The 14,981-nt window shown below is 46.1% G+C and overlaps 1 protein-coding gene across 1 annotated transcript; it reads right to left on the reverse strand.

Annotated features, from left to right (window-relative positions):
• Positions 1–6,185: 6,185 nt before the first annotated feature.
• LOC137575038 (antifreeze protein Maxi-like) lies at positions 6,186–6,794 on the reverse strand. Its single transcript, XM_068287431.1, has one exon. It carries the CDS (start codon positions 6,792–6,794, stop codon positions 6,186–6,188), a length of 609 nt encoding a protein of 202 aa, XP_068143532.1.
• Positions 6,795–14,981: the final 8,187 nt, after the last annotated feature.

The following is a 14,981-nucleotide window of genomic DNA, read 5'->3' on the forward strand; positions in this document are numbered from 1 at the left end:
GTATCCCCCCTCTCAAACTACACCCAATCTCGCTAAGATACAGATCCCAGTCGCGGTAATCGGTGTCCAAGTAGGCCCGTATAGGGTTCAGCACCGACTGATTTACCCTTTCGGCCGCATTAGATTGGGGCGAATACACCGCTGTACGCAGATGCCTTACTCCTAATTCTCGTAGTAATTGCTGGAATTGCTTCGATACAAACTGTTTCCCATGATCGCTATGAACCAGCTCAAGCACTGCGAATTTGTGAAAAACCTCCCGTTTGAGAAATTTAACCACCCCGTTTGCCGTGGCCTCTCGCATGGCGTGAAGGAACACAAATTTGGAGAAATGATACACTACTACGAACACGTACGTGTTTCCGCCCTTCGACCGTGGATACTTCCACAGCAAATCTATATAAATTTTCTGGAACGGCCGGTAGGACCTTACTTCAGTCCCTATCCCTGGCCTTGGCCCACAGTTGGTAGATTTCATCTCTTTACACACGCTGCAATTTCGGACATATGCTTTCACCTGAGCCACCATTTCTGGACAGCGAAAGCGCTGCCATAGAATAGACAGTGTCTCTGCGATCCCTCCATGACTTCGGATTGTGGGCTCGTGCGCTTGAGCGACTAGCGTCGCCGTCAAGACTGGAGGTATCCACAATTTCCATCCACTGTAACTCAGGTGGCCATTGATTTGCGGGTGCCCTTTTAAATGTATCCATCTTGCACTAGTAGGTCTGGAAGTTTTTTTTTTGTTAGCCACAATTTCTCTTCGCAGTTCATCGTACTCGGCGGAGTCGAACTCGGTCGTTTGTAGGCCCAGGATGGAGTCCACCGCCACTCCTTCGACCATCCGGGAGAGTGTGTCCGCCACCACGTTCTCTGCCCCCTTCCTATGCACAATTTCAAAGTCGAAAGCTTAAACGACATCAGCCACCTAAGGCTCGCGTGGTCCGTGATAACTGTAAAGGGCAACATCTCGACGTAAGGCCTGAACCGTTTAATATCCAACACAGCTGCGAGACACTCCTTCTCCGTGACGCTGTAATTCCGCTGGCATCGGTTGAGTTTTTACTCCAATATTCGAAGCATCGCACTGAATGAAGAATCTTCTCACGAAATCCGGGTCTTTTAGCACCGTGGCCGTGGTCATGATGGTTTTTTGAGGGTGTCCGTCAGTGGAGTTGATGAACCTGCGGTACCTTCCCACAGTACCCAGAAAGATTCGCACTTCCCGAACGCTTCGTGGAGTTGTTAAATTTTAAATGGTCTCCACCTTCCTTGGGTTGGTCCGCAATATACCTCCTCCGATGATGAATCCCAAGTACCTCAACTCCTTGTGGCAAAAGTGGGACTTTTTTAAACCAATGGTTAATCCAGCCGCCCTCAGGCAATCCGCGACCTGTTATAGAACATTCAAATGTGATTTGAAGTCGGGTGTTACCACCAGCAAATCATCCAGATAGACAAAAACCTTCTCCCTGAGCCTAGCAGGGATTACGTGGTCCATCAGTCGACACAAACTCTGTCCCACATTACACAGGCCAAACGGCATCACCACGAACTGGTAGAGAGGCCTTCCAGGGGCTGTAAAAGCCGTGATCGGGCGACTTTGTTCCTCTAGCTCAATCTGCCAGTACGCATGTTCCAGATCGACACTACTAATATATATCGTCTTTCCGATCCGACTGAGTATGCCATCGATCTGCTGTAATGGATACACATCCGTCTTGGTGGCTTGGTTAATTTTTCTAGCGTCCAAACAGAGTCAGTTTTTCCCTGGCTTCATTACGCGGGTCACTTGATTGCTCCATGCGCTTTCACTCTCCTCGATTACCCCAGGGCGCAGCATCTCGTCCAGTTCATCATAAATAAGGCGTTGTTTGGCCGGAGGGGACCGGCATGGTCCCCTCTTACAGCTCGATCCGATGCCTCATGAGATGAGTTCGTCCTAATCCTTCCGTCTCCTACGACAGGAACGATGCTTTAACGGCCTCTAATCTCGCCTGTTCTCCCATAAACAATTCGTGCGGTTCCTGGCCTATTTCCTCAACCTCTGGGGCATCCAGAGATCGCTGCCTCCTGCCTTGAAAAAAAACTTTTGGAGCCAAATCAAACACCTTCCTTTCCAAATATGCGTTCTGCTGCAGGGTAGAACACAGATAAAACAGAACTGGTCGACTCTTTCCCCTATATTCTACATCTACCAGGACGTTCCCGATGATCGCTTTCTTATCGCCACCAGCTGTGGCCAACGATGAGTAAAACGGTTTCCAGTCTAAAACAATCTCCGTGATCAACTCTCGGCATCCGTTTCCCAGCACGCTTACTGTCGCCCCAGAATCGAGGAGACCTTCTATCGTTCGGCCGCCCAGACTAACCTTCGCATAAGCCCTGGGATCATATTCATCTCGTGGGCCAATCGCAGCAACTGTCAAAGGAATCTGCTTTCTTTCCCACTTTCTCTGCCTTCCGAACTCGCCTAGATAGTGTGGTCATTCCATTTTATAATAAGCCAATTATTTTATCAAAGCGATAGTCAATTCGGCGATGGCAAACGATTTATTTTCTTTTTCGCAGCTAGTACGTCTAGCTCTTTCAAGCGTCACTGGAACAAGAAGCAGCTTACCTCTAGTGTGGCCTTAGGCCACATACCGATATTTTCCATAGGCGCATTAGTACTGACAATCGATACTTAAAACACTAACTTACTACTAACAATCGATACTTAAAATACTGACATCGATATATGTGTAAACATTTAACATAGTTCATAAATAACTGGCATCTTACAACTCAGCCGTCCTGACGAGGAATTGACCTCGATTCTAGTTGCTAACAAAAGGTGTAAATAATAACATTAAGTGGCTAGTGTCGCCTTTGTTCGGATATCAGAAGTGCAATCTTGATCAGGGGCTGCCCAAAGTTTCGGTCATTCGGAAGTTTTTTATGAACAACGTAAGGGCCACGATACCGTCTGATAAGTTTTTTATTTGTACCTGACTCATCAAAACTAACGGCAGGGAGGTGATGCTTCGTATAATACTCGGCATTATATTCTTGAGACTTGACAATATTACGGAAGGCTACTCTCCGGATGTCTAGGAGTACGGAAGCGGCAAATTTTGTTGTGGAGTGAACGGAGTTAGTCAATGCAAACTCTATGTTTGGCAGTTGTTGGACCCAATCCGCGTGGTCCACGGGTTCCGTCAGTTTACCTAGCATATGGCCCAGGACACGGTTAACCCGCTCGACTTGGCCGTTGGCCCAGGGTGAGGGGCATTCTGCACATAGATTATATTATTGGCCCTCAGAAATTCTGCAAATTCGAAAGAGGTAGAGCAGGTACCGCGGTCGCTGATAGTTCGGCGGGGTCTACTGTAATTGCAAAATACTGAGATTTTAACGTCTGACATACTTCACGCGAATTAGTAGTGACAGCAGGGTACAGCTTCACGAATTTAGTGAAAGCGTCAAGGACAACCAGAAGATACTTTTTTTTAGAATGTATGGATGGAAGGGGACCTAGATGATCAATATAAATGGTATCAAACGGCAGGGGCACTTTCGGAATACTGTGTACATGGTTGTCTTGAGCAGAAGCGGAATAGTAAATACACTTTGGGCAGTTTTTAATATAATTGTAACCAGTAGTATTTTGTGATTTGTGTACAATATTTCTCTGTGGCCATATGGCCAAGCTTTTCATGCACTATTCGAGTGACATCATTTATCATTTCATAAAGTTAGGGTACACTCGTCGGGGACAGACGGTACAGTACTCCGTCGCGCAGTTCGAAATCTGCTATTTCATGTTTTTCTAAATCATCTCGGAGTTTGACAATCTCAGGGTCACGGTTCTGACTTAACTGCAGTTGGAAGTCGAGGTTTAAATCGTCAACGTTTCTGCTCAGAGCATCGGCATGGGGCACACTTACCCCCCGAGCGGTGTACAATCGTGTAGTTGTAATTTTCTAACAGCAGGGCCCAGCGAGCAATCTTAGCGGAATGACCACCGTTTCTCAGTGTCAACGCAATCCGTAACGATTTTGAACAGGATGAACTTCAGGTATGTTTCAAAGCGTTTTAAAGCGTAGATGATCGCTAACGTCTCTAGTTCACAACTATGTAGTTTCGATTCGGCGGCGGAGGCTGTCTTAGAGAAGTAAAACACTGGGTGAAGTTTACCGTCTGTTTGTATTTGGAGGAGCACTGCTCCGAAACCAGTTGAACTAGCGTCACAATGTAACTCTGGATTCGATCAGTTTCGACTTCAGGGTTCGGAAGGATTCGAGGCATTACTCGGAGAAGACGTAAGGGGTATTTTTTCTTAATAGTCGGGACATCAGATACGCAATCTTGGCAAAACCAGGTACAAATCTGCGGAAGTACGAAAATAAACCTAAGCAGCGCTCTAATTCCTTGCTATTCCTTGGGATGGGCAAATCGCGTATCGCCTGGAGATGGGCTGGTTTAGGCGTGATACCGGCAGAATTGGCTACGTAACCCTAGTACTCTAGTTCCCTATACGCAAAACGGCATTTGGGCAGCTTGAGCCATAGCGCATTCACTCTTAACGTATACAGTATTTCCTTCAGTACCTCCAGGTGGGTTTCAAAGTCATGCGATGCGACCAGGATATCATCCATGTATATCACAAGCTGACCTCGGTTTAAAAAATTTTCTCAAGGGCAAAATAAACGAATCTAACGAACACGGAAGGGCCATTACAAAGGCAGTATATTGATTGAATCTGAATGCATTTTCACATGGTGGAACCCATTCTTCAAGTCCAAGACAGTGAAGAATGATTTACCACCCAGATGTTCGATACAATCGTCTAACAGAGGAATCGGAAAATGATCTCGAACAGTAATTTTGTTCAACGGGCGGTAATCTACACACTTTCTCAGGGTGTTGTCCTTTTTGCGCAGCGTAAGGGGAACTACTGTGGCGAACAATGCTAGATTTCAAGAGATCATCACAGATCTCACGCACCTCGATGCGTTCGTGGTGCGACAGACGGCGGGGACGGCAGAGAATGGGAGATTGTCTAGTCAGTTCTATTTTCATCTCATAATTCACGGGGGTAACTAACTCTGGGACAACTCGTACATATGCAGTGGAAATAATAGACTTTAAGTCTGCGGCTTGCGCTTCCCGTAAAGTGGGCTCTGACTCATTGACAGCAGGGACCTCAATGGCATTTTTAGCCATAAGTGCCTCATTCAGTGTTTCCGGAGGTACAGCAGAAGTTTTAAGAAGGGGAGAATCAGACGAAAATTCGGCAGATACAACCTCATTCTTATCGTGCGGTAGTACCGCTATCTCTTTCCTTAGTATATCAAATGACTTCAGAACAGCAGTGAGTTTCGTATATATACATTCAGTAGGTTTATTCATAAGTACCAGAACTTCATTTTCATATTTCTTTTCTTTAAGTTTACAAAGTCTAATATTAATCTTGTACATGAGATCTCTGCCTATAATCATCGGCAGTTCGGTTGCTTTGTCCGGCAAAACTTCAAACGTATGTATTGTCTCAGTCCTGAGGAGGTGAACAATACACTGGACTTGACCAAGTGACAGAAGTTGACTCTTCCCTAAACCACGGCAGTTCAATATACTGGGGCTAAGACGGCAGTAGGGGGGGGACTTCAGATTGACGGAGAAAACTCTTCGGGCTGCCAGAATCGAGGACGGAAAACATATTTATAAATTTTCTATCTTTCACTTCATCACAAACAAAAGCAACACTCACCAGTTTTAGATGGTATAATCTATCTCCCACATCATCAGCAGCGGCGGCGGCAATTTCCATCCGAGACAGGGCAGTTTTTATAGATGTGGCCCACTGTGCCACACTTAAAACAGGAAAAATTAAATACTGCGCCAGCGTCCAAACTCGCGGAGAAGGATTGATTTGAGTTCCCCGTAGCTGTGCACAGACACCGTGCGCAGCAACACCGACGCCGTACCCTCCAGCATGTGACGACATGCAACCAGGCGTAGACGCTCGTTTAACTGCAGTATCTCGAACGCATCCTCCAGATCGTTCAGCCAGCTTGAGGATCTGCTGCTGCAGTTGTAGCAACTCATGCTGTTTTCGTAAAGTTATCAGTTGCTCGTCCAGGCTGGAGGAGGCGGAAGCAGCAGACGTGATGACTGTAGACGGAAGACGGCACTGAGGGCACTCAGGCGGGCATATCTTCCCATAGGTCCGCGGCCAAGGAAACGTTAGAGTCGGTGACGGGTGCGGCCAGGAAGGCAGCATCATGTATAGCAGACATGTAAGCGGCGGGCACAGCAGCAGCGGGTATGGCAGCGGCGGGAACGGCAGCAGCGGGTATGGCATCGGCGGGCACAGCGGCAGCACGTATGGCAGCGGCGGGCACAGCGGCAGCGAGGCGCACAGCAGCCGCGGCCGTGGGCACGACAGCAGCAGACAAAGCAATGACGTCGACGGCAGCGGCGGGTACAGCAGTGGGCACAGCAGCAGCGGGTACTGCAGCGGCAGGCGCGGATGCGGTGGGCACGGCAGTAGCAGACACAGCTACGGTGTCAACGGCACCGGCGGGCGTGGAAGTGGCCGTATTTGACGCAGAACGTGTGGCCTGCATCCCAGCCGATGAAGTTCCACCAGGTTTGGCGGCAGGCGACGATATCGCTGATTCTTCGCTGCCTCGTGTGGCGGTGCCCAAGGAAGCGTGCAGTCGGTGAATTTGCACGACTGTGGCTGAAGGCGGCACTTCAACTCCGCTTGCGCGCAGAGCTCTCGCCATCTCGTCTTTGGTGATTCCCATTGTGGAGCTGGTCAGGACTCTTTGACCTGAAATGATCAAAACTTTTCAAAATTGGTGGCGTGTACAGAAATATGTATATTTCTGAGTAGTTATCTGAGATATAATAAGCCAATTATTTTATCAAAGGCGATTAGTATGTCTAGCTCGTTCAAGAGTCACCGGAAGAAGAAGAAGCTTACCTCCAGAGTGGCCTTAGGCCACATACCGATATTTTCCATAGGCGCCTTATTACTAAAAATCAACACTGTTCGTGGAGGGGCGGAGCGAAATGCGGAGTACAACTTGGCTTGTGCCAATTGCTTCTGGGTCTGGTGAGTTGGGGGTTAAATTAAAACGCACGAGAACTTCGTTTAATTCAATGATGATTTTATTTCTGTTTCAAAGGATATCGATACACACGCGCAGATGCTTCGGAGAATTCTGGAGAAAGAACGGGTGTTCGGGTGAAAAACTCGTACTGAAGTAATATGGCGATGCGCATCAGAAAAATAAAGTCACTCCCCCCAGAGTGACCGTAGCCGCCGAGGATCAAAAAACCCTCCTCACTCCTCACAGCTCTTCGCCGCTCACTGCTGTTCACCCGGTGGCGTGAACATACCGCCCCCCTTGCAACTTGGTGCAATTGTCACCCTGGACATATGTAGGATGGGTGACGGCAGCGTACTGGAGCGCCTAGATCCCACAGGAGCCGGAGACGACCCATCCGAACACTGTGCTCTGGGCTGCGGGAGTACCGCTATGACCGGGCATACACCCTGGTTGGATGACTTCAGGATAGAGGTCTGCCCCGAGCATCACCGACACCGAGGCCGGCCGATAGAAATTGGGGTCGGCCAGGATCAGGGTGGCGAATTTCTCACGTACCGGTGCCGACACTTCCCGGAGTGCGGATCAGCAGGTCTTCTTCGATTCGGAATATAACATTCCGCCGGAACATACGGCCGGACCTCGTATCAATGACGGCCGTGCATGCCTGGTCGACCCCCATCTTGGTCACAGCCAACCCCAGGTACCGGGCTAATGACAGAGTGATGCGGCTCTCAGCCGTACATGTATCGAGGAGGACGCGGGTCTCGAAGGTTTTCGAGCCGTTCCCTAACCGGAGGACTGCCGTAGGCATGACAGTCGTCGTCCTGGCTTGGACTAGGGAGGATAGGGAGATCTCGGGTGCGCCTTCTGGAGAAGCGGAGCGGTCGGAGGATGATTGGGAACGGGGTTGTGGCGTTGGTGCATCATGTCCGGGGGAGGGTGACTGGCTGCGACGCCGTCTTAGGGAGCGTCGTCTTGGCGGTTGGTCGGCCATTTGGAGCAGGGTGTGGTGCCTTTGCCCGCATCGTCGGCACCCATGGCGACTCCGGCACGCGTCGGATGAGTGCTCGTATGCCAAGCAATTGGGGCAGTACTTGTTTATATTGTGACATCCTCTAATCAGAAAGTGTCCCTATCTCAGTGCCAGCAGATCCTCTGGATCCTCGTTAATGGGAGAAATTGGCCTGGAGTTTAGGCACGCCTCGATTTTACACAGGAGAGTGGAAAGTTCCTTGAACGTGTATTTAACATTAGACGAGAGAAGGCTGCGAGAAATCGTTCAGTGGTGAGGTCAGAGGTAGCCTCAAGATAAATTGCCTTCGCGCTGAAACATACAAAGACGCAGACATAACCCGAAGGGCCCTGCGAAGTCAATGCCCGTGTAGGTAAAGGGCCTGGAGTACGTGATGCGTCCTCGAGGGAGATCACCCATCATTTAAGTCTGCAGTCGTCGACGATAAACCATGCAGACTTTACACCCCTTGATGTGGGACTTCACAAGATTCTTGATCCGTGCAATCCAGAATTTGGTTCCCAGATACCGCACCATCAGTTGAATGCCGCAATGCAACGTGATGCGGTGGGCGGTGACGTTTATCGTGCCGGAGGGATTCAGCGGCCCGGAGGAGCGGAGTATCCCATGTTGGTTTAGAAATGGGTTCAAATTAAGTAGCGTGCTCGATGATGGAAGGGGTCGCCCTTCACCGAGGGCCCGTATATCCGCGACGTATTCTCGACGCTGGGAGACCGGTGGACTAGAACCGCCAAGACGTGACAGTTTGTAGCTCATAATCCTGAATACTGCCGGAACGATCTCGGTAGAGGATCCGCTGAAAACAAGTATGCCTGGGGTCGACTCGGATTTGTCGATACATCTGCGTTATGTCAGCGTTGAAAACGAACTGAAAGAACCGCCCGACGAAATCACCAATATCCTTTTTGATCCGCTCAATATCAATAGGCGCGGGCTTGTTGTAATACGGGTCAGCCAGGGGGCGATCGAGGCACTGCGTCGGAACCGTGTTAAGGAATGGAGCCGATGGAATGGCCCCCGTCAATTTGGATACGACCAGGGCGGAAACCTCAATCTTGTTCAGCCTGTCACACGGAGGAGACAGCATTAGCAGATACACCTTGTCGGCGCATCACTCTGGCCCATGCCAGTAACCGCGGCGTCTACTGGGTAGAAGGGGGGCTGCACCATGCTGAAGACACGCTCGGAGAGAAAAGTTGAATCGGGCCGCGGGCAAAACAGTTCAGACAAAGTCCTTGCTGTCTAATGGTTTCCAGCCGCCTCTGAACAGGCATATCAAGAAAACTAGGGCAGAGCCGTATTGGGTGATTCTCCCGATGGCACAGCTTACAAGAAGCCGGTTTGAGCTGGGCTTTCGCGGGGAACGCTTGGACCTTCATCGTTGCAGAGGATTTGCGGGGGCCAATGGGGATGGCTTGCACACTTGGGGCCGACTTATGTTCTTCGGTGGCATCCAGGACACGATACCGATCGGTAAGAAATTGGTTCAAATCGGACCAAGTTGAGACGACAGTCTTATTTGGCACTGATTGCTCCCACAGGAGGATTGTGGCCTTCGGCAATTTGCTAGTGCAGATGGCGATAAGTAAGACATCCCAATTCTCCGTACTAACACCCGAACGCTCAAGCGCGGTAAGACACCCTTGAAACGCAGTCTGCAGCTCTCGCAAGGATTTGGCCGACTCTTGTGCCACCGCGGGAATCTGAAGGAGTTGTCTGGCTTGAGTCATGACAAGCAGACGGTTATTTTCGTACCGTGCGGTGAGGTTCTCCCACGCGGCCTGGAAACCCTCATTCGTCAGGGGGGACTTAGCCACGATGGTTCTCGCTTCCCCTCGCGTCTTGGTGTTCAAGTGATAGAGCTTCTCCACTTGTGATAAGTACGGGTTGGCGATATAAATGGCGGCGAACAAATCGCGGAATGTGGGCCATGCTAGGCTGTCGCCATCAAATGTCTCCACCTCACACGGAGGAACTCTATGCCCCGCCGGCCACGACGGAGCGGTTGGCTGACGCATAAGACTCGTCATCTGTGCCGAGAGCTGTTCGAAGCGTTCTCCGAACAACGTCCCGCATCGCACATACACCGCATAAGCATATTCGTGCTTCGCCTTGATGTGGCTTATGTTTGCCAAGCTTTCCTCGTCGGTTTGGACTGTCAAGGCCTTGTGATAACGGGAGTATTCCATCTCGACAGTTGACCAAAGGGATTTGAGCTGCTCTAAGTGCATTTTAATGGAAAACAAGGGCACTTCAGAAGTTAGAGCTTCACTCTCCCGAGCTTCGAACAGAGTCAATGCGTCGCACGCCAGAATGAAATCGGAGAGGGACATTCTGGAGTGTTCTCTGCGCTGTTGTGATACGGATCGGGTGACGGGAGCGTCAGAACAGTGTCTGAGTCTTTAACCAAGAATCTGCGACCCTGAGGGAGGCTGGACGAAGACGGACGGGATCTTGGGGATTCGCTGCGGCTGCGAACAGACGAGAACTTGCGCGAAATATCCGTACGCTTCACGGTCACCGGAGTTATCGGAGGCCGAACCTTCTCCGGAGTTGCAGAGGGAGACGAAAGACTGTTAGACTTCGGCGCAGTCTTGGACGGCTCCGTGGACATACTCAGGGGACGACCTTACCGTCGAACACCGAGTTTGTGGATTTTTTTTGTTTTGGAAAAAACCACAGGAAATGAGAAGTGGACTGTATGAGGACGCAAGAGCTTTCTCACTGTGCGCCTCAGGATTGCGGGAGAATTATCTCGCGTGTGGCTCGGAAACGGAGCCCTTTTAATGGGGATAGATGCGGAACAATATACGAACGCACGAGTGCGGATCAAAACTTGCACGTAGACAAAGCGAAATGATTACAAAATAAGTTTGTATGGATTCGTAAGTAACGATGGGAGTACGTATAAAACAAAATACGGATGAAATATATAAATAAAGATGTATAGGACAAAAAGAAAATACGTTATTATATAAATCTGGATCTGGATATATATACGTGCGCAAAATAATGACCGAAAAAAAATTATATATGATTTATAAATATGGACGGATATTTATATGGGCACGATAATGCTGGAAAAAATATATATGTATTTATTTAGAAATATGGGCGGATATAAATATATATATGACTGCACAATAACGGCCGGAAAAAATTATATTTAATTTATAAATATGGACGGATGCATAGGGGCACGATGATGCTGGAAAAAAATATATATGTATTTGTTTATATATATGGGCGGATGTATATATATGTGCGCAAAATACTGGCCGGAAAAAATTATATATAATTTATAAATATGGACGGATGTATATGGGCACGATAATGCTGGAAAAAAAATATATATGTGTGGATTTATGTATATGGGCGGATATATATGTGCGCGAAATACTGGCCGAAAAAAAATTTATATATATAATTAATAAATATGGACAGATATATAAGTTGACAAAATAATGGCCGGAAGAAATTATATGTATCTTTATTTATAAATATGGACGGGTATATAATTAGACAAAAGAAGGGAATCGGAAATAATGTGATTTGAATTTTGCGCGCTTGAGCCGCCTATCGATATCACGACTCGACTCACGTGTCACCACTACTCCGAAAACAGCTGCCGGCCACTGTTTATATATTTGGTTTTTCTTTTGTTTTGGTGATTAATTGTGTTATAATAATTTTTGTGGTTGTGCGGAGGAGGAAAAAAAAAAACAAAATCGAACGCATTTACACACCACGAGTGTTGTTCGCGAAAGCAATAAAACAAACGATCAGTGCATATGGATATATACATACAGGCGTAAGTACACAGGTAAGTATATGTATGTATATGTGCACGCGCGTTGTTCACAAAAACGTAAGTAATTTGTTATTTAGCTAACTCGATCGGGTGATAGGAAATTTAATGCCCTTGTTGGGTTCCTTTCCTGTCCTTTTTTTTTTGTATGTATGTAAGCAGGTGCACCGGTTTTCGGATACGCGCGTGAGGAAATTAATTTCGCAACCAATTCGAACGCACAAGAAATCGCGGTGCATACGTTATTTGCTATTTAAAAAAAAAAATTTATTTTGTGGTGGTAAATGTGCGAATGAATTATGTGTATATGGATATGTACATATGCGCGTACATCAACAGATGACGATGTATGTATGTAAGTAGATACGTGCGTGAGGAAATTAGTTTGGCATGGAAATAATTTGATTACTATTTTTTTCTCCTTTTTTTTTTTTTTACTATAACACTTTAATAATTTTGTTTCCTGTTTTTTAAACCTTTACGCGGACTTGGCAAACAGCTGTGGAAACTACATGTACCTATATGTGAATGTAAACGAGTTTTACATACGTAAAAAAAGTGGAATTGGACAAGTGTGAGGAAAAGAAAATAAATAAAAATGGGTAATCGTGGAATGGAAAACAAAAACGTTGGACAAACACCCTAAGGATTGGGAACTACCATGTAACCTTGGAACAGGTCAGGTATGTACATACAATATATAAAAGTGTGTAGGTCGCTATGGCAAATGAAATGAATAATGAAATTTTGTACTTATCGGAATTCCGCTGATGCAAGCTGGAGGAGCGAAAGGATAACCGGCTAGAAGGACCAATGTTTGTGGAGGGGCGGAAGGATCCAAAGTAAGCTACAAGTGGTTGGCGGGTGCCAATTTCTTCCGGGGTCTGGTGCGTGAGTAATGTAATTAAAACGGGCGAGAACTTCGTTTTAAATTAATTGAGATTTATTTGTTTTAAGTGACAAGATGTCCCGACACACACGAGAATGCTTCGGGTTGGAAAAATTACAATCGAAAAAAGCTAATCAAAGGAAAGAAAGGGTGTTCGGGTTAGATGCTCGTACTAGATTAAATGGCGATGCCCATTGGAAAAATCAAGTCACCCCTCCTGGTATGACCGTAGATGCCGAGGATCAAAAAACCCTCCTCACTCCTCACTGCCCTTCGCCGCTCACTGCTGTATGACTGGTGAAATGGGACAGCACCTGGGCAATTTGTGTCTGTATTTTCCGATGGCACTTACAACTCGACTAAAAATTTAAATTTCTCCTTTCCAGCAACAAATGGGAGATCGTGGAAGGATTAACGCTTACTGATTTTGCCAAATCAAAATTTAAGTTGACTGGCGAGGAACTTCAAGAAGAAAGAAACGAAGCTTTGTATGTGTTGGATACGAGCGCTTCAAATTTATAATAAGCAGGTTTTTGGGCATTTCACAATATTTCTGTCTTTTAATAAAGCATACACATTTACATACAAAACTAAATTTAAATAATTATGTCCTGTCCTTACGAAATAAGGCGCAAGTAAACCACCACATAATCTGAATAGACCTACTCGTTGAAAATCTTGTGAAGTTCAGCTTGCACATTATCCGAAGCCCCTGCAGAGTTTTCAGGACACACTCGTTTTACCACTTCCATAAACTGTTATTTAAATACAAAATATTCGATTTATTGAGCATTTGAAAAGTTATCAACAATTTTGCTCACAGTCTCATGAAAATCTTCAAGTGTGAAACTGGGAAACCCAAGCTCAATTAACTTATTTTTAGACCCTTCAGCGAGTCTGAGAAACTCCTGATAATCATGACTGTTGCAAGTTAAATACTCAAGATACGAACAGGCGAACGCTCGAAAAAAAACAATTACCATCTGGACGAGTTCTTCTTATATATTTATACCTTTTCGCCAGATCAGATTTCAAATTTAGCTGTGAATACGTCGTTAAGGCATGTTAACGGTAGGTGGTCGCTGACTAAGGGCGTCGAATCACTAATCTCAAAAGCATAAAAGTTTGAAATAAATTAATTTAAATATGAAGACACATATAGGCGTATATATACCTTAAAAGCTAGCGTTGACGGGCAGCCAACGTTTTAGTATTTTCGTGCCTCTGCGAAAACGGATTTTGAATAAATTTTATGCTCATAGGTTGTCAGAGACTATAAGTTTTACTGTACGTATGTAACATAGCTGCGAACTTAAAAATAGCACCACTTGCTGAGGTAATGCGTTCAAAAGATTTCTAATATAATCTATTTTCTTAAAGATAACAATATGAATGTTTTGAATATGAAACAAAAATATTTTCCAAGTACCATTCAATAATGAACCTTAAAAATTTAGTTTACTTTAAAAATATCTCTTCCGTTTTTTCCGTGGGAATATCGTCATATTTTACAAAATTACATTAGAAAATTAAATTAGAATGTCCGTAGTGACACGACGGAAATGCCCATATAAAATTCATTTATTATATACCTATATTTATTATATTATCCAACGTTAGCTTTTAAAATACTTGGTTGTATTGCCCTTATTGGTAATAACCGCTGACATTGAGTCAACCGGGTCTTGACAACGTATGACCAGTATTCTTCTTGTCCTGTTATAAGGACCAAATTATTAGCGGCACATTATCCTCAGCGTAGTGTAGCATCACTGTCTCTACGATTGTTTGGGCTCCAACTGAAGCCAGACTCTCTTTGCTAAAAGAGAAAACGAACGAAGAGAGAGAGAGAGAGAGAGACCAAGAACAGCGCAAGTTACTTTGAAGTGACAAACTTGGAGATCCGTTACTTCAATTCTTTCTTTCTTATTTTTTCTATGGAAATTTCCAGAACTTTGAATTTTGTAAAAGACAGCGTGGTTTGCTGTACTTGATTTTACTCTTGAAATTACTATCGTTCGATGTGGTTGCACCTTTTGTGCCCGCCGACAATTTTACTATATTTAGGTTAAGAAAATAAAGCATCTGAATTGAAGTCATCCTGGTCATCTCATTCCTTCCAAATCGCAAGTGCCTCGAAGCCGCCTC

Source organism: Drosophila tropicalis, unplaced genomic scaffold, assembly GCF_018151085.1.
Source record: "Drosophila tropicalis isolate 14030-0801.00 unplaced genomic scaffold, ASM1815108v1 contig_527, whole genome shotgun sequence".
NCBI classification, from domain to species: Eukaryota; Metazoa; Arthropoda; class Insecta; order Diptera; family Drosophilidae; genus Drosophila; species Drosophila tropicalis.